General features: G+C 43.8%; 1 protein-coding gene across 5 annotated transcripts in view; it reads right to left on the minus strand.

Annotated features, from left to right (window-relative positions):
• Positions 1 to 23,911, minus strand: part of DENND11 (DENN domain containing 11) — an 87,245-nt gene that overhangs the window by 31,927 nt on the left and 31,407 nt on the right. The window contains exon 1 of one of the 5 annotated variants that reach the window (XM_067747215.1): positions 17,143 to 17,440. The exons of 3 other annotated variants lie outside the window; for them this stretch is intronic. In XM_067747215.1, coding sequence (XP_067603316.1) covers positions 17,143 to 17,410 — 268 coding nt within the window. In that variant the 5' untranslated portion in view covers positions 17,411 to 17,440. Of the gene's footprint in view, positions 1 to 17,142; positions 17,441 to 23,911 lie in introns of those variants that run through there. One more of the 5 variants, XM_067747214.1, reaches the window with a different exon arrangement.

Raw genomic sequence — 23,911 nt, forward strand, 5'->3', positions numbered from 1 at the left:
TTTTTTAAATTAACTTATTTTATTTACTATTTTTTATTTTGGGTTGCATTGGGTCTTTGTTGCTGTGCGCAGGCTTTCTCTAGTTGCGGTGAGCGGGGGCTACTCTTCGTTGTGGTGCGCGGGCTTCTCATTGTGGTGGCTTCTCTTGTTGCGGAGCACGGGCTCTAGGAGCACAGGCTTCAGTAGTTGTGGCTCGCGGGCTCTAGAGCGCAGGCTCAGTAGTTGTGGTGCACGGGCTTAGTTGCTCCGCGGCATGTGGGATCTTCCCAGACCAGGGCTCGAACCCGTGTCCCCTGCATTGGCAGGCGGGTCCTTAACCACTGCGCCACCAGGGAAGCCCTGCATTTACTTTCAAATGGCTGAGGAAAAAAGTTTTTATCTGTATTCAGTCAATTCTAGTACAATGCTTGTTGAATTTGTGCCAACACAATTGATATATTAAGAACAATGTGCACATAGGGAATTTCCCATTTGCTAATGCTATGGATTCAATGCAATCTCAATAAAAATCTCAATAAGCTATTTGTGGATATTGACAAGTTAATTCTAAAGTTTACATGGAAAGGCAAAAGGCCGAAGTTAGCCAATACAATACTGAAGAGAACTAATACTGCCTGATTCTAAGACTCACTATAAAGTAAACAAGACAGTATGGTACTGGCACAAGATTAGACAAATAGATCAATGGAACAGACTAGAGAGCCCAGTAACAGACCCACGCAAATACAGTCAACTGATCTTTGCCAAAGGAGCTAAGGTAATACAATGGGAAAAAGATAGTCTTTTCAACAGCGGTGTTAGAACAACTGGATATCCATACGGAAAAAAATGAATCTAGGCACAGACCTTACACTTTGCACAAAAATTAACTCAATATGAATAGTATACCGAAATGTAAAATGCAAAATTATAAAACTTCTAGAAGATAACATAGAAAATCTAGGTGACTTTGAGTTTAGCAACGAGTTTTTAGATACAACACCAAAAGAATCATCCATGAAGAAAAAATTGGTAAGTTATACTTCATTAAAATTAAAAACTTCCGACCTGTGAAAGACACCATTAAGAGAATAAAAAGACAAGCTAATGATGGGGCAAAATATTTGCAAAAACATATCCGATAAAGGCTTATATCCAAAATAAGAACTCTTAAAACTCAACATTAAGAAAACAACTCGGGCTTCCCTGCTGGCACAGTGGTTGAGAGTCCGCCTGCCGATGCAGGGGACACGGGTTCGTGCCCCGGTCCGGGAAGATCCCACATGCCGCGGAGCGGCTGGGCCCGTGAGCCATGGCCGCTGGGCCTGCGCGTCAGGAGCCTGTGCTCCGCAACGGGAGAGGCCACAACAGTGAGAGGCCCGCGTACCGCAAAAAAAAAAAAAAATGAAAACAACTCAATTTAAAAAATGGACAAAAGATCTGAACAGATATCTCACCAAAGAAGACACACAGACGGTAAACGTGCATAGGAAAACATGCTCAATATCACATATCATCAAGGAATTGTCAATTAAAACAACAAGATCCTACTACACACCTATCAGAATGGTCAAAATCCAAAACGCTGAAAACACCAAATGCTGACAAGGATGTGGAGCAACAGGAAGCCTCACCCACTGCTTGCGGGAGTGCGAAACGGTGCAGCCGCTTTGGAGGACAGTTGGGCAGCTGCTTACAAAACGAAACACATTCCTGCCACGTTATCCAGCAATCATGCTCCTTTGTATATTTATCCAATGAGCTGAAAACTTAGGTCCACACAAAAGCCTGCACGTTAATGTTTATAGCAGCTTTGTTAATATAACTGCCAAAAACTGGAAGCAACCAAGATGTCCTTCAAAAAGGTGAATGGATTAAAAAAACCTGTGGGATATCCATATAACAAACTACTATCCAGCAATAAAAAGAAATGAGCCACCAAGCCACGAAAAATCATGGAGGAAACTTAAATGCATGTTGCTAAGTGAAAGAAGCCAGTCTAAAAAAGCTATATTCTGCAAAATCCCAACGATGTGACATTTTGGAAAGGAAAAACTACAGATAGTAGAAAAGGTCAGGCGGTAAGCAGGGATGAACAAGCAGAGCACAGAGGATTTTTAGGGCAGTAAAACTATTCTGCATGATACTGTTATGGTGGACACCTAACATCGTGCATTTTCAAAACCCAGAGAACGTACAACACAAAGAGTGAACCCTTGTGTAAACTATGAACTTCAGATAACAATAATGTATAAATACTGGTTCATCAATTACAACAAATATACCACGCTAATGCACGATGTCAATAATAGAGGTAACGGGGGGGCCAGGCGGGCAGGTAGGGGAAGAGGGTACATGGAAACTGTACTTTCTGCTCAGTTTTCCTGTAAACCTAAAATTGTTAAAAACAAAATAAAATTTATTAATTAAGAGAGGTAATAAATTAATTAACCTAGGTTAATTATCCTAGGGGTAGTAATGATATTGTGGCTATGTAGGAAAACGGCCTTATTCTTAGGAGATTTAAACTGAAGTATTTAGAAATGCAATGTCATGATGTCTGAAAGTTACTTTCAAATAGTTCAGAAAAAAAAAGTATATTTATACATCCTCAGCTCTGCTATAATGCTGGCCGAATTTGTTCCAAAGCAATCGATATGTTAACAATTCATAGGGAATTTCATGTTTGCTGATATGTGGTTTTGAGCTCAAGGTTCAAAATGTGAACACAGAAAACTGCACCCAGCTGTAGCACTACACAAAACGCATCCCCACACGACACTCAAACATCTGCCTGCTACCTCGGTTCACCATGTGTGTTCTGAGCCACACTTATCTCCTCTAGTGTTACAACTTTCCATCCAATTTCACAAAGCCCTCTTCCTCTGCTTCATTATAATTCACAAGCTCAACCCTTCCAACACCCACCTTCGTATGCAAACTGCAGGTCTTTTTTAAGGTAGAGTGCCGTATTTTGAGTATTGATGCATTTCTTAATTATTTAACATATGTACAACCATCCTACCACTTTTATTATGTTCCTATCTTTCTTTAATGTGTCACTGACAAAGTTTTTGAGTGTTGTGCCCCTCACCCCATCTTCCCCACAAGCCCTGTGATTTTTACTGCATGATTTGCTTAGCACAGTGGTTTTTAGGAATGCGTACTTCACATTATTGTGGAACTGACTTTAGATAAAGCAAATATGGCAAAATGTCAACAAATGCGGAGTGACACATATATCTCAACAAATGCAGAGTGACACATATATCTAAGTCAGGGATATACAGATTTTCACTGTACTATTCTTTCAACTTTTCTGAGGTTTAAAAATTTTCAACATATGAGAGGGAGACAAGATGGCAGAATAGAAGGACTTGAGCTTACCTCCTCTCACGAAAACCCCAAAATCACAACTAACTGCTGAACAACCATCAACAAAGAAGACTGGAAACTACCGAAAATGTATTCTACATCCAAAGACAAAGAAGCCACAACGAGACAGTAGGAGGGGTGTTTTCATGATATAATCAAAACCCATACCCACCAGGTGGGTGACCCACAAATTGGAAAATAATTGTATCACAGAGGTCCTCCCACAGGAGTGAGACTTCTGAGTTCCATGTCAGGTTCCCCAGCCTGGGGGTCTGGCATTGGGAGGAGGAGCTCCCAGAGCATTTGGCTTTGAAGGCCAGCAGGGCTTGAGTGCAGGAGCTAAACAGGACTAGGGGAAACAGAGACTCCACTCTTGGAGTGTGCACACAAGGTTTCATGTGCACTGGGACCCAGAGCAGAGCAGTGACTCCACAGGAGCCTGGGCTAGACCTACCTGTGGGTCGTGGAGGATCTCCTGGGGATGCAGGGGTCGGCTGTGGCTCACTGTGGGGGCAAGGACACTGGTGGAAGAGGCCCCAGGGAATATTCATTGGCATGAGCTCTCCCAGAAGTCGCCATTTTGGTACCAAGACCTGGCCCCACCCAACAGCATACAGGTTGCCTAAAGTCATCCTGAGTGCACAGCCACCTCTAAACACACCCCTCGACACGGCCCTGCCCACCAGAGAGACAAGACCCAGCTCCATCCACCAGTGGGCAGGCACCAGTGCCTCCCACCAGGGAGCCTGCACAAGCCCCTGAACCAACCTCACCTAACGGGAGTAGACACCAGAAGCAAGAGGAACTACACACCTGCAGCCTGAGAAACGGAGACCACAAACACAGAAAGTTAGACAAAATGAGATGGCAGAGGAATATGTTCCAGATGAAGGAACAAGATAAAACCCCAGAAGAACAACTAAGTGAAGTGGAGATAGGCAATCTGCCTGAAAAAGAATTCAGAGTAATGATAGTAAAGATGATCCAAGATCTTGGAAAAAAGAATGGAGGCACTGACCAAGAAGATACAAGCAATGTTTAACAAAGAGCTAAAAGATTTAAAGAACAAACAGAGATGAACAATACAATAACTGAAATGAGAAATACACTAGACAGAATCAAGAGCAGAATAAATGAGGCAGAAGAACGAATAAGTGAGCTGGAAGAAAGAATGGTGGAAATCACTGCCATGGAACAGAATAAAGATAAAAGAATGAAAAGAAATGAGGACAATCTAAGAGACCTCTAGGACAGTGTTCATCACACCAACATTTGCATTATAGGGGTCCCAGAAGAAGACAGAAAGAAAGGGTCTGAGAAAATATTTGAGGAGATAATAGCCGAAAATTTCCCTAACATGGGAAAGGAAACACTCAAGTCCAGGAAGCGCAGAGGAGGCTAAACACGTGGAGGCTAAACCATATGCTACAACAAACCAATGGATCAATGAAGAAATCAAAGAGGAAATTAAAAAATACCTAGGGACAAATGAAAATGAAAGCATGAAGATATAAAACCTATGGGAGGCAGCAAAAGCAGCTCTAAGAGGGAAGTTTACAGCCATGCCATCTTACCTCAGAGAAAGGGAACCCCCATACGATTATCAGCTGATTTTTCAGCAGAAACTGCAGGCCGGAAGGGAGTGGCCTGATATATTTAAAGTGTGAAAAGGAAAAACCTACAACCAAGTATACTCTACCCAGCAAGGCTCTTGTTCAGATTCGACAGAGAAATCAAAAGCTTTACAGACAAGCAGAAGCTCAGAGAATTCAGCACCACCAAATCAGCTTTACAAAAAATGCTCAACGAACTTCTCTAGGCAGAAAAGAAAAAGCCACAACTAGAAATAAGAAAATTACAAATGGGAAAGCTCATGAAATAAGAAAAAAGAAAATTACAAATGGTAAAGGCAAACATACAGTAAAGATAAGAAATCCACAAATATGGTATCAAAACCAGCAATTGTGAAAAGAGGTGAGTACAAATGCAGGATATTCGAAATGCATTTGAAATTAAGAGACCAGAGACTTAAAACAATCTTGGATATATATATATATATATTTATATGCATATTTATATATATATATATATAGACTGCTATATCAAAACCTCATGGTAACCACAAACCAAAAATCTATAATATATACACACACAAAAAAGAAAAATCAATCCAAAAACAACTCTAACGATAGTCATCAAATCACAAGAGAAGAGATCAAAAGAGGAAGGGAAGAAAAAAAGACCTACAAAAACAAATCCTAAACAATTAACAAAATGGCAGGACTTCCCTGGTGGTCCAGTGGTTAAGAATCCACCTTCCAATACAGGGGATGTGGGTTCGATCCCTGGTAGGGGAACTAAGATCCCTCATGCCACAGGGCAACTAAGCCCATGCACTCTAGAGCCTGTGCGCCACAACTAGAGAGCTCATGTGTTGCGACTACTGAGCCCATGCACTCTGGAGCCCGCGCGCCACAACTACTGACCCGCACACTCTGGAGCCCGCATGCCACAACTACAGAGCCTGCGCGCTGCAACTACTGAGCCCGCGCACCACAACTAGAGAGAAGCCTGCATGCTGCAACGAAGAACCCACATGCTGCAACAAAAGATCCCACGTGCCACAACGAAGATCCCACATGCCGCAACTAAGACCCAAGACAGCCAAATAAACAATTAACAAAACAGCAATAAGAACATACATATTGATAATTACCTTAAACGTAAATAGATTAAATGCTCCAACCAAAAGACATTGATTAGCTGAGTGGATACAAAAACAAGACCTGTATATATGCTGTCTACAAGAGACCCACTTCAGATCTAGGGACACATACAGACTGAAAGTGAGGGGATGGAAAAAGGTATTCTATGCGAATGGAAATCAAAAGAAAGCTGGAGTAGCAATACTTTTATCAGACAAAGTAGACTTTAAAATAAAAATTGTTACAAGAGACAAAGAAGGACACTACATAATGATCAAGGGATCAATCCAAGGAGAAGACATAACAATCATAAATATATATGCACCCAACATGGGAGCTCCTTATATATTAAGGCGAATGCTAACAGCCATACAAGGAGAAACTGACAGTAAAACAATAATAGTGGGGGACTTTAACACTCCACTTACATCAATGGACAGATCACCCAGACAGAAAATCAATAAGGAAACACAGGCCTTAAATGACACATTAGACCAGATGGACTTAATTTATATGTATAGGACATTCCATCCAAAAGCAGCAGAATATACATTCTTCTCAAGTGCACATGAAACATTCTCCAGGACAGATCAGATGCTGGGCCACAAAGCAAACCTCAATAATTAAAGAAAACTGAAATCATACCAAGCATCTTCTCCAACCACGATGCTATGAGATTAGAAATCAGGGCTTCCCTGGTGGCGCAGCGGTTGAGAGTCCGCCTGCCGACGCAGGGGACACGGGTTTGTGCCCTGGTCCGGGAAGATCCCACATGCCGCGGAGCGGCTAGGCCCATGAACCATGGCCGCTGAGCCTGCGCGTCCGGAGCCTGTGCTCCGCAACGGGAGAGGCCACAACAGTGAGAGGCCCGCGTACCGCAAAAAAAAAAAAAAAAAGAAATCAACTACAAGAAAAAATTGCAAAAACACATACACATGGAGGCTAAACAATATGCTACAACAAACCAATGCATCAATGAAGAAATCAAAGAGGAAATTAAAAAATATCTAGGGACAAATGAAAATGAAAGCATGAAGATATAAAACCTATGGGAGGCAGCAAAAGCAGTTCTAAGAGGGAAGTTTACAGCAATGCAATCTTAACTCAGGAAACAAAAAAATCTCAAACAACCTGAACTTGCACCTAAAGCAACTAGAGAAAGAAGAACAAACAAAACCCAAAGTTAGTAGAAGGAAAAAAATCATAAAGATCAGAGCAGAAATAAATGAAACAGACAAAGAAAATAGAAAAGATCAATGAACCGAAGAGCTGGTTCTTTGAAAAGATAAACAAAATTGATAAACCTTTAGCCAGACTCATCAAGAAAAAAAGGGAAGGGGCTCAAATCAATAAAATGAGGAATGAAAAAGAAGTTACAACTGACACCACAGAAACAGAGTCATAAGAGACTACTACAAGCAACTATATGCCAATAAAATGGAAAATCTGGAAGAAATGAACAAATTTTTAGAAAGGTACAGTCTTCCAAGACCAAACCAGGAAGAAATAGAAAATATGAACAGACCAATCACCAAGTACTGAAATTGAAACTGTGATTTAAAAAATTCCAACAAACAAAAGTCCAAGACCAGATGGCTTCACAGGTGAATTCTTCTATCAGACATTTAGAGAAGAGTTAACACCTATCCTTCTGAAACTCTTCCAAAAAACTGCAGAGGAAGGAACACTCCTAAACTCATTCTATGGGGCCACCATCACCCTGGTACCAGAAGAAGACAACGATATCACAAAAAAAGAAAATTACAGGCCAACATCACTGATGAACATAGACGCAAAAATCCTCAACAAACTACTAGCAAACAGAATCCAACAATACATTAAAAGGATCACACACCATGATCAAGTGGGATTTTTCCCAGGGGTGCAAGGATTTTCCAGTATCTGCAAATCAATCAGTAGATACACCCTGTTAACAAACTGAAGAATAAAAACTATATGATCATCTCAATAGATGCAGGAAAAGGTTTGGACAAAATTCAACACCCATTTATGATAAAAACTCTGCAGAAAAAGTAGGCACAGAGGGAACCTACCTCAACATAATAAAGGCCATATATGACGAACCCACAGCTAACATCATACTCAACAGTGAAAAGCTGAAAGCATTTCCTCTAAGATCAAGAACAAGATAAGGATGTCCACTCTCACCACTTCTATGCAACATAGTTTTGGAAATCCTAGCCATGGCAAACAGAGAAGAAGAAGAAATAAAAGGAATCCAAACTGGAAAAGAAGTAAAACTGACACTGTTTGCAGATGATATGATACTATACATAGAAAATCCTAAAGATGCTACCAGAAAACTACTAGAGCTCATCGATGAATTTGGTAAGGTTGCAGGATACAAAATTAATACACAGAAACCTCTTGCATTTCTATACACTAACAGCGAAAAATCAGAAAGAGAAATTAAGGAAATAATCCCACTTACCATCGCATCAAAAAAATAAAATACCTAGGAATAAACCTATCTAAGGAGGCAAAAGACCTGTACTCTGAAAACTATGAGATGCTGATGAAAGAAATTAAAGATGACACAAACAGATGCAAAGATATACCATGTTCTTGGATTGGAAGACTCAATATTGTCAAAATGCCTATACTAACCAAGGCAATCTACAGATTCAATGCAATCCCTATCAATATACCAATGGCATTTTTCACAGAACTAGAACAAACGAATTTTCAATTTGTATGGAAATATAAAAGACCCCAAATAGCCAAAGCAATCTTGAGAAAGAAAAACAGAGCTGAAGGAATCAGGCGCCCTAACTTCAATCTATACTACAAAGCTACACTAATCAAAACAGTATGGTACTGGCACAAAACAGAAGTACAGATCAATGGAACAGGATAGAAAGCCCAGAAATAAACCCATGCACCTATGGTCAATTAATTTAGGACAAAGGAGGCAAGAATATACAGTGGAGAAAAGACAGTCTCTTCAATAAGTGGTGCTGGGAAAACTGGACAGCTACATGTAAAAGAATGAAATTAGAACATTTTCTAACATCATACACAAAAATAAACTCAAAATGGATTAAATACCTAAATATTTGTAAGACCAGATACTATAAAACTCTTAGAGGAAAACATAGGCAGAATACTCTTTGACATAAACTGCAGCAATATCTTTTTGGATCCACCTAATGAAAATAAAAACAAAAATAAACAAATGGGACCTAATGAAACTTAAAAGCTTTTTCACAGCAAAGGAAACCATAAACCAAATGAAAAGACAACCCACAGAATGGGAAAACATATTTGCAAACAAAGTGACTGACAAGGGATTAATCTCCAAAATGTACAAACAGCTCATACAGTTCAATATCAAAAAAGCAAACAGCCCAATCAAAAAGTGGGCAGAAGATCTTAACAGGCATTTCTCCAAAGAAGACATACAGATGGCAATAGGCACATGAAAAGATGCTCAACATCGCTAATCATTAGAGAAATGCAAATCAAATCTGCAATGAGATATCACCTCACACCGGTCAGAATGGCCAACATCAAAAAGTCTACAAACAATAAATGCTGGACAGGATGTGGAGAAAAGGCAACCCTCCTACACTGTTGGTAGGAAGGTAAATTGGTACAACCACTATGGAGAACCATCTGGAGGTTCCTTAAAAAACTACCATATGATCCAGCAATCCCACTCCTGGGCATATATCTGGAGGAAACCATAATTCAAAAAGATACATGCACCCCAATGTTCACTGCAGCACTATTTACGATAGCCAAGACATGGAAGCAACCTAAATGTCCACTGACAGATGAATGGATAAAGAAGATGTGGTACATATCAATATATGCAGTGGAATATTATTCAGTCATAAAAAAGAATGAAATAATGCCATTTGCAGCAACACGGATGGACCTAGAGATTATCATACTAAGTGAATTAAGTCAAAAAGGGAAAGACACATACCATATCACTTATATGTAGAATCTAAAATATGACACAAATGAACTTATCTACAAAACAGAAACAGATTCACAAGCTTTGAAAACAAATTTATGGTACCAGAGGGGGAAGGTGCGGGGGGGGGGATAAATCAGGAGTTTGGGATTACTACTATATATAAAATAGACAATCAGGCTTCCCTGGTGGCGCAGTGGTTGAGAGTCCGCCTGCTGATGCAGGGGACACGGGTTCGTGCCCCAGAGCGGCTAGGCCCGTGAGCCATGGCCGCTGAGCCTGTGCGTCCGGAGCCTGTGCTCCGCAACGGGAGAGGCCACAACAGTGAGAGGCCCGCGTTCCACAAAATAAATAAATAAATAAATAAATAAATAAATAAATAAATAAATAAATAAATAAATAAATAAATAAATAAATAGACAATCAACAAGGATCTACTGTACAGCACAGTAAATTCTACTCAATATTCTGTAATAACATATGGGAAAAGAATCTGAAAAGTAATGGATATATGTATAACAGAATCACTTTGCTGTACACTTGAAACTAACAACACTGGAAATCAACTATATCCCAATATAAAAAAAAAATTAAATTAAAAAATTTCAACATATGAACTAAGAAACATAACTGAAATAACAGAGATGCAAAAAACCATAAGCTAAGCATAAAGGACTTTGCAAAAGCAAAAAATAATTGAGACAATGTGTTATATTTAAGGGGATGAAACAGCATGATGGCTAAAGGTCATCCTTTAACAGAAATAGTACACTAGTCTCAAAAATTAGAAACCCGTTTATATATGAAACTTGTAAGAGGCTTAAAGGAAAGTGATTTGGCAGAAATAACAATCCTTGTCGTGAGACATTTAGGGCCAGGAAAACCTCACACAGAATGCTGCCTACCTCAGGCTCAGCCTTCACACTCAAAGACATTTTGGTTTTCCAAATTTCCTCACCACACTTTAGGAACCCAGCCAGGGAGGTGGGGCCTGGCAAGATTGAACAGAAGGGCTCATCCCAGGGGTAGGCAATCAAAGAGAGGAGTCAACACTGACAAGTGCCTTATTTCCTGACTTGCTCTCCTTCCATCTCCATGTCCCCCCTTGCCTTGGGCCCATCACAGGTACCCACAGGCCCTGCCTAGCCTCTAGAAGGGATGGACATGACCGCACGAGGAACAAACGTGGCAATCGGCTTTGTGTACATTCAGTCAGTCATTCAGTCAATATTGGTGGAACATAACTTGGCAGCCCAGTGCCAGATTCTGGGCTCAGGCAAAGGAACTTGGGCTAACAGATTACTGAGTTGGCGGCTCAGGTACCCAGGGAAGCCACAGGGCAATGCTGAGCCTGGCTGTAGATGCAGAGATGGTCTGAACCTCGTGGCCCTGTGTGCCAGGGCCTCCCAGAGCTGATGTTTCACAAGCTCCAACGCTAGGTGAGATGTACTCTGTCCTATCTACATACAGGGCTGCCTCTGCCTTCTATTTCTGTTGAAATGTGAAATGACCACACCCCCAAGCATATTTGGATTTCATCAACCACCATCTCTCCAGGGAGAATAGTATTAGCTGCTACTGCTGCTGCCTGTTAAGAAAGCTGATCTCAGAATATTTAAAATGGAGAAGGCAATGATCTTGAACCAAAATAATCTCTGTCTAGTGGGAAATACGTGGCTTTCCTTCCTCCTTTTCTCCCTCCGTGTTGGGCGGTTCCCAATCAAGAATTTCCTCCTGAGCCCTTGATTTCATAAGCAGTGGCTGCCTCAGCTCAAGGTCCTGTTACGGCTCCTCTGACCTCAAGAGTGGAGCTCTGTACCAGCTCTCGCCTCTCCAACATGTGCGCTGATTTTTACTCTTTCCATCAGCTCTGCCCATTGGCATACCCACAAGCCCTGAATAAAGGCAAGAATCCAGGTGTACTTGTGGTCCCCACTTTTGCAGGAGGCCCCCAAATCCCAGAGATGGAAGAAACCTCAGAAGCTTATATGGTTCAGACTCTAACGCCAGAAAAGTCGACAACTCTGGGTCTTAAATAGTTTTGAATTGTCTTACCACCACCTAGGATGAGAGTATATCCAAAGCAAAGGAAGAAAGAGTCCGTATAAAGAAACCTGAGGCAGGAAGAAATTAATCCTGGTGATTTCAAGTCAGCCATATGCCAACCCATGGCTGAATTTCAATGCATTAATTTTACATGGAAGAAACTTTCCATTTCACGGGCCCCATATCGTTTTGCGCCAGGCAGTGGTGTGGTGCGATGTGGGAAGAAGCACAGGAATTCTGCCCGTCTCTGCTCTGTGACTTAATATGACCTAACTGCCCTGTGCCTCTGTTTTTCTTGTCATTACAGAGCAGACTGTTGAAAGGATTAGCTAGCTCCTGGTCCACGGTGGGCACTCAGTAAGTGGTGGTTGTTTTGATTCCCACTCCTACTCTAGTTTCCATCCACTTTCAAGAGGAGAAACAGAAGTCCCTGCAGATGGTGATCAATTGACTTCTCCCTGAAAACCACAAGCAGGTGAATCACCAACAGCCTGAGAAAGAGTTTGCCAATGTGGGAATTACTCAAATTCACCACAGTTGTGTTCCACTGACATCTGATAGAAACTACAGAGAAAGGACGCGGCAGAGTTAATCATTCGAACCGGCCTTCTCTTGGCCTCTTTGAGCTGGTCATTCGTAGGACTGCTCTTTGAGACTCAAAATGGCGCTCCAAATTTTCCATTCTCATTCTGCTTTGTCACTTTCCCACCAGTGGCTGGAGCCATTTAGTATTGCATGAGTCAGATGACCTGGGCAGCCCTCCAAGTTATGCCTCAGATGCTACACCTGGCCCTGTCTCGCTGTGCCTCCACATTGCCATTGTTTAAAAGAAAATGCCTGTATTCTGCTGACTATACGCAGAATGTATGGGGGTTAAAATTAGCGTATGTGAGTGATTTTAAATACTACGCTCATTTAACGGGAACACAGAAGCATTTTGATGCACTAAGTAGGGGCTTAGCTGTAATTTAGGCACTGGCTAGAGGTTGAGGGAGGAACAGGTAATTCATCCCTAATCAGGAAGAACAAAGGAAAAAGAGATATCTTACCAACCTCAGCAGGTTTTCCTCTGCTCAGCCATTCCAACACAAACACGCACAGCATAGGAATTTCCCCCAGACACTCACCAAATAACTCAGGGGAAAATGCAGCTGTTGAAAGTGAATCTCTTATAAAGAAACAGTCCAGTGAGGCTGATTCACAGGTGTCATACACTGCAGATCCAGAGCTCTAGCTACCTCAGGCCCACACACAAGCCCTCAGTCACATGGTGAGACAGCTATGTCACCTTCATAGAGGGGATGGGGGAAGCAGGCTGATTTCCAAGTGCGACAGTGACTTTTCCCTTAATTAAGCGGACAAAAGAACGAAAATTTTACCAGAGACCCAAGGAAGAGAATCAAAATTAAAACCCAAAGCTCTAAATAATGGGTTGGACACAATGAAAAAGCAGGATTCTGGCTGCCAACCTCTCCCACTTGGCTCCCATAGTCGCCATCTGGGCCTGGTTTCAATAGCAGCTTTGTAGCCCACATGGCCAGCACCACCACCATCCCAGGGACTCCCTGCTCCAGATAAAGACTGAGTGTGTCAGGGAGTGAGTGAGAGAGAGACAGGGGAAGGAGAGTGTGTGTGAGAGAGCGAGAGCCTCTGCCTCACTTGACCCTGAAGCCCCTACAGACCTCACAACATCGGTAGATCCAACAACCATCATTTTCAAACCGTGACTCTGATGAAAATAACATTCTTTATGGCCCCAGCCTCTTCTCTGATTCTTTCTACAGATGCCCAACCCAAAATTAGTATCCAAAAATACAGGAGAATTACTCTTATTCCCATTCACCGGTCTGAGGATCACTGGGCACATCCCTGCCCAAGAGTGTGTGAGTGTGTGCGTAACCAGAATCCACTCACACCTCTCTCAGCACCCAGACCACGCACACCCTGACAGATGAACCACGGCTGTGGATTCTCTCCTCCCCCATCCCCTCTTGTACTCTCGCAGGCACATGTGCCAACAGTTCCCTATACCAGGTGGGAAGATGAATGAAATACCCATGGCCTGGGCAGCAGGTGACTGGGGAGGTTTCGGGAGAAGGGAGGAGCTCCTGGGGAACACTGAGGACACAGCTGGGAGACACATGGGGAGCAGACAGGCAAGCGCAGAAACTCTAGACAGTTTCTCCCATGGAAGAACTTCTGTGATATGTTCTGATTTGGGTAAAGAAGCCAGTATTCACTTTACTACTTTGGGTATCACGGGCTAAGGAAGGCAAAAGCCTTGGTGGACCAAGATTAAATAATAACACATAGCAGACCTGCCTCCGTAGCAGAATGAGGAAGACACTGAACTATTAAAACTGGGAGACGTAAGTCTGGCCCCAGTGACATCTCCCGCTCACTGGGCATCCAAGGGCCTCCATCTCCCCTCTCCAGACCGCGATTTCCTCAACCTTCACCCAAGGGACACTCCACGGGCTCTCTGAGGCCCTTGTCCTAGCGTCGACCTTTGCAGCCCTGGGAACCCCAGTAGCATTCATTCATTCCATCTTCTACTCTTAGAATTATACTGCACCATATAACTTTTACTTGCTGTAGGTACTATCACAATTTTTTACAGGAAGTAAAGTGCCAATTGGGACTGAGAAGATGACAAGAGAGTTATGGGCAGGAAACAGCAGCTTTCCAAAAAAAACAAAACCATCAACCAAAGTTAAAAACACACTCTCTCCCCTCCCCCACTCCTTCTCAGCCTCTTCCCTCTCTGCACCCAGTAGGATAAAAAGTTAGGGGCCAGAGTTTCAGGCAGTGCTATATTCTAGAAAGACAACCAGACTCGGAGTCAAGTATTTATTGGCTAGTTAATATTTCCAAGTTACTTAATCATCCTTGGTTATAAACGATCATCAAATTACAATGGAGATGAGAATTAGATGAAAAACCATTATAGGGGACTTCCCTGGTGGCGCAGTGGTTGGGAATCCACCTGCCAATGCAGGGGACACGGGTTCGAGCCCTGGTCCGGGAAGATCCCACATGCCACGGAGCAACTGGGCCCGTGCACCACAACTGCTGAGCCTGCGCGCTACAAGTGCTGAGCCCGCATGCCACAATACTGAGGCCCGCGTGCCTAGGGCCTGTGCTCTGCAACAAAGAGAGGCCAACACAACGAGAAGCCCGCGCACCGCATCCAAGAGTATCCCCCTGCTCGCCGCAACTAGAGAAAGCCTGTGTGCAGCAACGAAAACCCAACGCAGCCAAAAATAAATAAATACAAATTAAAAAAAGAAAAACCATTACAGTAAAACGCCTGCACAAAGCAAGTGTCCAAGTATCAGTTAAATCCCTTCTTTCCACAATAACCTTAATCTGAAAACCATTACAAATACATACTTGTGCGTGTGTGCACATCACACGTACACACTAATACTCCATATACACATACCCACAAAATCATGCTCACCAGCTGTGATTGACAAGGCAGGGGGAGGGTTCCAATTCTGTGGTGCTTTTCAATGTTATTAACTCCATCTGTGGTTAGTGTAGGATTTTTTTTTTTTTTTCTTCTCCTCTTCCCCTCTCTAGGCTCTACCGCCAGAGCGACCACTGCTAAATCAGACCCTGTTAGCGCTTTCTCTCCATTTCTTCTAGTTACTCTTAAACACATTCCAGAATGAATCTCATGCTCACATCTATTTACTGTATGTAGGTGATGGGGTAGGGCATAAGGAATATTACTAGTTACAAAGTAGTATCTGTTTTTGTCTAGCAGTAAAGGTTACTCTGGTCAAAAAAAGAACAGGTTTTCTGTCTGGGAGTCCCAACCATACATGAGTCAACCAGCCTATGTGATGAGCATTAAAAAAAAGAAAAAGAAAAATAGAAAATGCCAGTATGCACTACATGTAAAAGGGGTTAATACCATTTCATGAAACTTCTGTTTCAGTTACGTATGTGAGCACACTGATTGGTATGTAAAATGAATTTCATATGGTGGGTCACAGTCAAAAATGTTTGAAACCCACTGGGATGGGGCCAAGGAATAGGCAGGAGTCAGAAAGGCCTAGTCTCCCCACAGCTGTTCCTACTTCTTCCTGGGTCTTGCTGGTTTATAATCCTCCCTGGATTGTATCTTCTGCCATCCCAAGACCCTCACCCTTTTTCCTCCCACTCCAGCGCACAGTATCAAGTTTTTCAGAATGGCTTCCACACCTCATCCTTGCCAGACCAGGAAGGGAACTCCGGAAAGAAACTGTTCTGGTTTTTTTTCCCCTAATAGACACTCCACATTCCAGCAACCTCAGTGGAGTTGCGATAGAAAGACACACCTGCGCTTTCTTAAACCCTAGAACCAAGACTACAGCTCTCATCCCTCCAATCCTGAGAGCAGGGTCCTTCCCCGACCACCTAAGGCTCTCGGAGGGAGGTATTTACTCATTCACTTTTGAACCCCATGAATTCTCTCACCAGTAAAATGCACACTTCCTTACTGGATGGTCAGGGTAAAGCCTACCTGAGGAGGCTTCTCTTTTCATCGGTCTCCAGCTTAATCCCTCAGTGCCACCCCTTAATGCTCCAAGCATCAATTCCTCAAAATAATACCGTCAGAGGGAGTGAACTTGGCCGCTCACAAAGTTACCGTGCAGGGAGGGATGGGGAGCAAGGGCGGGAAGCAGAGAATACGGAAGCTGAGGACGCTCAGCTTCGGACGGAATTCACCTGGGGGGCGTTCCTCCTCTTCAAGGGAGAAACCTTTTAACCGAGCCCGAAACAAAAACAAAAGCCAGCGTGCCTGTGGCCACAAACGAGATCCTCTGTCACCGGAGAAGCGCAAACACGACTGTGGGGACGGGCGCGCGGGCTGGGGATCCGCTGAGAGGCAGCGGGACGCAACGGAGACGGGGTCAGAGGGGCAGGGAACAAAGCCCCACGCCCCGACCTCCCGGGGGCACCCGGCTCGCCCAAGGCAGCCAGGTCGGCGCGGAGGGGGTTGCACGTGTGCGGGTGCGCGCGCAGCGAGCCCCTCCCCCGCCGCCCCCGAAACCCAGTGAGCGGCGACCCTCTCCCCGCCCGCGGTCTCGGAGCGGCTCTCACCGGAGCGGGGGTCGAAGGTGACCACGAACACGGCCACCACCTGGTCCTCCTCCACGTCGCCCAGCTCCAGACGCCCGGGCTGCAGCAGCACCTGGGAGGGACCCAGCTCCTCGGGCTCCCGCCTCCTCGGCGGCTCCGCGGCCGCCCGGCCGCCCCCGCCGCCGCCCCAGCCCCGGACTCCAGCCTGCTGGTCCGGGGCCAGCGGCGGGGAGACGGCGGGGCCCTCGGCCCAACGCAGCAGCGGCGCCGCGTCTCCCCGCTCCACCATGGCGAGGTGAGGCGAGGCGCGGCGCGGCGGCGAGGAGGAGCCGCGGGCGGCGAGGGGCGGGCGCAGGGGCGGGCTGCGGGAACTCCTCTCGCCGGAGGGCGGGCGGCCGGCCGGGCCTCCGCGCTCACGCCGCGCCTCCGCAGCCCCAGGCCCTCACCTGCCCCGGCCGCCCCGCCCCGCCCCGCCCCGCGCCGCGCCCGCCGCCCTCCCACCCAGCTAGGTGGAGTTGCGATCCTGCCCGAGAACGCGTTCTCCCTACGGGCTTCGCTGAACTGCGTGCCTGGTTTGAGACTTCACGGATGTATCTGCGCGCCCGGGGATAGGAAGAGTGCGGTGACATGGGCGCGCAGCCACTTGGAGCTGTCTACCTGCGCCTTCTCACCTAGGATTCCGTGGGATGACTGTACCACCGTGAACTGTTACACGCCAGCATGATTTTGAAAGTCCCCTGGCCATATGGACCGTGACAGATAGGTGTTACATAACCCTGGATGTGTGTTCAGAGCTTCCGCCGTGCCGGGAGTGAAGCAGAAGCGGGGAGCCCCGGCTGCCCGCGTTGTTTGCGCTTGGGACGTGGCCTGATCCGCTGAAGCTTTGGTGTCCGGCCTGGAGTAGTGTGTGTAGCACCCAGTCGGTGTGCCCTTGAATGAGCTGGATAGTGCCTGGCCCTGGCCTTCCTGGACCCTGCTTGGGGCTCCCCATCCGTTTCAGTGACTTAGTCTCTACAGAGAGTGGTGGACGACGGTCACTTACTTGCCCTTGAGGGGTGGGAGAGAGGTTGATAAATATAGCCAAGGTGAAAGCAGTCTCCATTCTTCAGGGTAAAATGCTGCATAGATTCTTTTATTGTTGTGTCATAGATTTTTGTCTGGAAGCAGCAGCCTTGGGCAGTCATTGATGATCTCCTTGGGAAGGGGGGTTAAATCATCATTGCGTGTCTGGTACACAGATATCACTCTTCATAAACACCCCCCGGGTAACGCTTAGTGTCCATCTGAGGGCAGGCAAACCCCAGGCCTTCCTGAACCTTGGAGGAATTGGGTGTCTGAACAAGTCTCTCTCCTCAGTTCATTCTTTCTCATTATTTTAGTGGCTATTCCTATTTGTTTTTCCCACCTCCTCTGATTACTTAACCACCAGATTTACCCCAAGGGGTGAGGCATTCAAAATGTTACTTCTAAATATAAAATGGGGAACTCTTAAAAAATCCTTAATCCATTTCCAAAGCCATCAGCTTTAGTCTGACTTTACTTTTTTTTCCAAGGGACTTCCTTTTCCTGATCTTTTGTGTGAGCTTCCCCCCAGCCCCGAATTCCCTAGTTTAATACCCTCAAGCTGTATATATATATGAAGAAATAAACTCATAATCTCCATCCCAATCGATTTTCTGTATAAACAGAAGACCAAAATGTCCAAACCCTAAACCTAGTGCCTTTTCCAATCTTCATTTAAGCGTGTGTTCTAGCTCACCAGCAAGCAGGTCAATCTTCAGACCCTAGTGCCTTGCATAACGGGTGCTCAACAAATATTTGTCAACTAAGCAAATGAATGAAAGTAGAGACTTAAACCTCTGCACAACCGGCCCCCTCCTGCCAGGCTTAACCTAGTATCTTGCACATAGTGGGTGTTCAAAAATGTTAATGACGCTGTTGACACTCTGCTTGACATACATTCACAGACTGAGAGAGGCCCTGTACCTGACCATCAGATTCATCATCTCTATGTCTACTGAATTTCATGAGATGATAGGAAGGGAATTAATTGAACTTAGCTATTAGAATAGATCTGGTGGGAAACTAGTGTTAAGGGCAATAAGAAATGAAGGTCAGTCACATTCAGAGACCCTCGGGTAATGTTAACTTTTTTAACGAGTTTCCCTAGAATCCCATATGTCTAAATTTTAAAATAAAATTATTTCACTTTTACAAATAATATATCTACATTATGTAAAACATATAAAATATATCTATACTATATAAATATCTCTACAATAAAAATACAATGTACATAAAATACATTATATAAAAGTACTTTTGATCTATCATCTCACTGCTGAATTGGCCCCTGCGAAGATTTTGCTTATCCTATCTCATCAGTTCTAGGACGCAAAATTTCTCACTTGTTAGGATTGCTATGGCGACATATAACTGCTGCCGGCCCCACTGAGGTCCGGGTCTCACAAGGGAGATTTGTGTTTGCTTTTGTCAGCCATCTGGAGGTACCACCAACCAGAGACTCTTCTGAGTTAAATTCTCTGCTGGAGGTTCTTTGGACCACGCTGGTAGTGTGAATTCAAAATACAAGCTAGTGCGAGCCCTGCCTTTTAATTCCTAGGTGAGATTTTTTTCTTCTCTGCACCCAATGACAAAGTTGAGACAAGAAGTCTTCCTTGCCTGGCCCTCTCTGCGTGGGAGGTTTACTTGGCAAAGTTGTGTAGGGGGTATCATATTAGACTCCCCATCATGGGCATTTTTTATTCTTAGTGGCATGTAAAAATAATGGTATAATAATGGTATATCTTAAAATAAATGATAGATTTAGTTGTTTTTCTTTTCTGTGTTTACATGTTGAAATCATACTGTATATCAATTTTGTATTCTTTTTTCCCCCTTAATTTCAGACTGTGAACAGTTCGCCGTTTTATTAGAAAGTTTTATATGCATCATTTTAATTCTTTCTCTTGTATGTGTGTTTGAAAATGTATTTACTTAACCATTCTCATTGTTAGACAATCAAGCTCTTCCCTTTTTTGTTGTGCCTAAATTTCACTCTGAACTAACACTAGGTTCCTATTCTATGCCATGTCCAGCTGTGAAGAAAACAGACATCCCTTTGCATCAAGCTTATAGCCCAACAGGGGAGGCAGCTATCAGGCAAAAAATGAAATCTAGAATGAGGGGGTGACAGGCAGGGCAAGTACAATCAGCTCTTCAGGCTGCTGACATGACAGATTGCCAGAGGTGGCCGTACTGGATTAAGGTGTATCCATGTTTTGATTGTACTGCCAAATTGTTGATTCCCAAGTGTACAAGGGCATCGGTCTCATTTCCCTCTTGTCCCAATTAGATAGTGCCATTTAAAATCTTTTTTTTTTGGCCAATTGTCAGATGACCGTGGCATTTTGTTTTAAGTTAACGTTTTGTCACTGGATCTAATCATGGTTTCGAAATATATGTTGGTGATTTGTGGTTCCTCTTCAGAACACTGTCTGAAGACACGGTCCGAAGAATTTTTATCAATTTGCATGCGTTCTTTATGCAGTAAGAATATTAATCTTTTGTCATAATTTTTGTTAATATTACTTCCAATTTACTGTATGGTTTCAATGCTGCTTAATTGCTTTATGAAATATAGAAGTTCTAAATTTTATGTCATCAAGCTTATCAATTCTTTTTGTGATTTCTCACGTTGCTTTGACATTTATAAAGTTGTTCCCCTCCCAGAAATTTGATCAACCTTCACTTTTATTTTCTTGTAGTTATTTATGATTGATTTTCCACATTTGATCTCTTCATCTATTCATTGTTTATACTGATATGTGATAGGAAGTGAGACTAAAATATTTAATATTACTGATATTTACTAAGCTATATATTCTTCACCACTGACCTGCCTATTCGACATACAATTTAAAGTTCTATTTCTAGGAGAGGTAGTCTTCTCTGTTCACTCTTTTTAAAAAATCTTCAGCTATTTCTTTGACAATGATTTTTCCATGTGAAATTTAAAATCATTTTAGCCAGTTTCAAAAAAATGTGATCTTTGTTCATTTGAAACTGCACGAGAATTACAGTTGACCCCTAAGCAACACAGGTTTGAAGGGCACGAGTCCACTTACGCCTGGGTTGTCAGTAGTAGACACTACAGTGCTACACCATCTGTGGTTGGTTGAAAGCGCAGATGGGGACCCACGGATGCAGGGGAGTCTCAGATACAGAGGGCCGACTGTAAGTTACATGCGGATTTTTGACAATGCTGAAGGTCGAGCCCCGACCCTTGCACTGTTCAAGGGTCATCTGTACATATTTACTGGAGAAGGGTCAACATCTTTATATAACTAAGCCATTTTATTTGGCCAGGTAGTCTTCCATCCATGTGAGGAACAGGTTGCTCTGCCTCCATGATCAGTCTGCATAATTAGTGGACCAGGGCAAATACCAGTGGTCCAGACAGGAGTCCAGATTGCGGGACAAGCTGAGGTGTAACGGGGTGAAATTTAGAACGTGAATGGAGGAGACACATTTACTTTATACATTAGCCACAGAACTGTAACGTCAGCCCCATCTACACTGAATTGCATGCAGGACATATAATGAGTAGCAATCTCCTTCTCCCCCAGTCCCCCATACCCACACACTCTTCTGAGAGACTAATATTTTAAGTTTCTGTCTTTAGAGTTTCTGCTGGTCACCTCCTGTGGAAGAGCTTTAATTCCTAATCACGCTTCAAAAAAATCATTAAAACCTCGCCTTGCTTAGTTTTATGAAGGCAAAACTTCAGTGTGGGGATCTTGTAATTGGGTCAGAAGTGTGAAGAAATGACTGAGAATGTTTGACCAATTCCTTGGGACTTCTTGAGTCCCACCCCTCAGAGCAGAGACAGAGAATGAGTCAAGATTGAGGTACAGTAGGTCCAGCTCTGAGAATGTCTTCTCCATCCCTACTAATTTCTTCCCATTAAAGCAGTGAGTGTGTGTGTGTGTGTGTGTGTGTGCGCGCGTGCGTGAGTGTTGTGTATGTTGTGTGTGTGTGAGAGAGAGAGAGACAGAGGAGACAGAGATCTCGCCTCTGTGGCTGCAGGGCTGGCTTTGGACTCAGTCACATAGGCAACTACTACCTGCTCTAATTTTAGAGAACCTGGGAATGGTCAAATGCCACTTAAATTCTCCTAACTGTGGCCCATAGAGAAAAGATCAGACTAATGAATCTATATCATTTTAAACTATCTGCTCCTTAAAGTGTGGGCCGTACATCAGCCATCTCTAAATTATTGGGATATGAGGTTAGAACTCTGTACCTGTTCTAAGAAGAATACTGTCTTGTGAGTGGACAAGTAGTATATCTCTGTTATAACAGCTATTTTGATGACTATCCTCTAGTTCTAGCAAATGGAAAACTCTGGCAAGAGAAGCAATTCATTAGAATCTGATTACTCATTACATAGATATAGTAGATTTCAAATAAATAGATTAATCTAAGGATTTTTACTAACGGCACCAAAGTATTCATGGGTGAAAGGACATGTTATCAGTGATCTGCTCTAAAATACTCCAGCACCCACCCCCAAGGAAGCTGCAGATGTAAACGAAACAAGACTGTAAAACTGCCCCCAATTTTTGAAGCTAGGTTATTGGTACATCAGGACTCATTATACTATACTTCCTCTACTTCTGGTGTGTTTGAACATTTCCACAAGAAAAAGCAAAACAACAAGAAGAAAAGTATTCATGATAGACTCATAAGCTTTAAGATGACTTCCAGGCTTTATCTTACCCGGCCCACAGTCTTTCCTTGGAATTCTGTTCTGCTGGGAATGCTACTCATTAGACATAGATGTGCAAGGACTTCAAAAGAAGAAATGTGGTGGCCAAATATAAGGACCGCTAGTGAATATTGTTAATGATTGTCGTAATTATCACTAGACTGACTGCGACTGACAGCCGCTGCTTCTGTGCACTCTCTCTTGGTGTGGGAAGGAGATCAAGAGAAGGTCCCCTTCACGGTTCCTGGCTTTGCTGACCACCCTTGTCATGGGAAGAGAGCTGCTAGGAGTCAGGAGCACCTGCGACCCTTGATGGGACGGGTCCAGGCCCAGCACGTGCTCACCGTCACTGCTGCTGATGGATCTGTCCAGGGAGCTGAACAGTACACGTCGGTGATGAACATGTTCTGCTTTTTTCTAAGGTATTGCAAACATTGCAAGATAAGGGCAAGGAAGACAATGGGGTTGAAGTAGGAGGGACCCGAGAGGTACCACTGCCTACTCGTCCCTTTCCTCAGTGAGCTCGAGATTATTCCTCCATATGTTGGTGAGGTCCATGGGCCCTTGTCTGAGAGCACTGATGCTGCACTGTTGCCTCTACAGGGCACGTTCTGGGGATACAAGTCAACTTCTCTCCTCCACCACCTTGGAGTTCCCTCAAGTGTGTCTCTGGTCTTCAGATTCTAGGCCCAACAGTCCAAAGCCCAGAGAGTTGCTTTCTGCTTAAGCCTGCTTCAAGTCTTCACTTCCTGTCCTGGAATCTGCCAGCTTCCCATTAAGCCTGGCAGTAAAAATGTCCAATTCTCATCAGGGAAACCAGACCTCCCAATGGTTCCCAGTGGGGCAGTCCCATCAAATACATCATAATCCAGCATCGGTATTTTTTCAGAGTCTGGAATGAATCAGTCTTAATTCAGTCTTCAGTAAATAATGTGGTAGAGCTTCACTTTGGCTTGTTCAAGCATTTTTTACATTTCTCCCTCCTAACTAAGGAGGCAATCAGGCTAGCATGTCCCTCCT

This window comes from Pseudorca crassidens, chromosome 8 (genome assembly GCF_039906515.1).
Source record: "Pseudorca crassidens isolate mPseCra1 chromosome 8, mPseCra1.hap1, whole genome shotgun sequence".
In the NCBI taxonomy this organism is placed as follows: Eukaryota; Metazoa; Chordata; class Mammalia; order Artiodactyla; family Delphinidae; genus Pseudorca; species Pseudorca crassidens.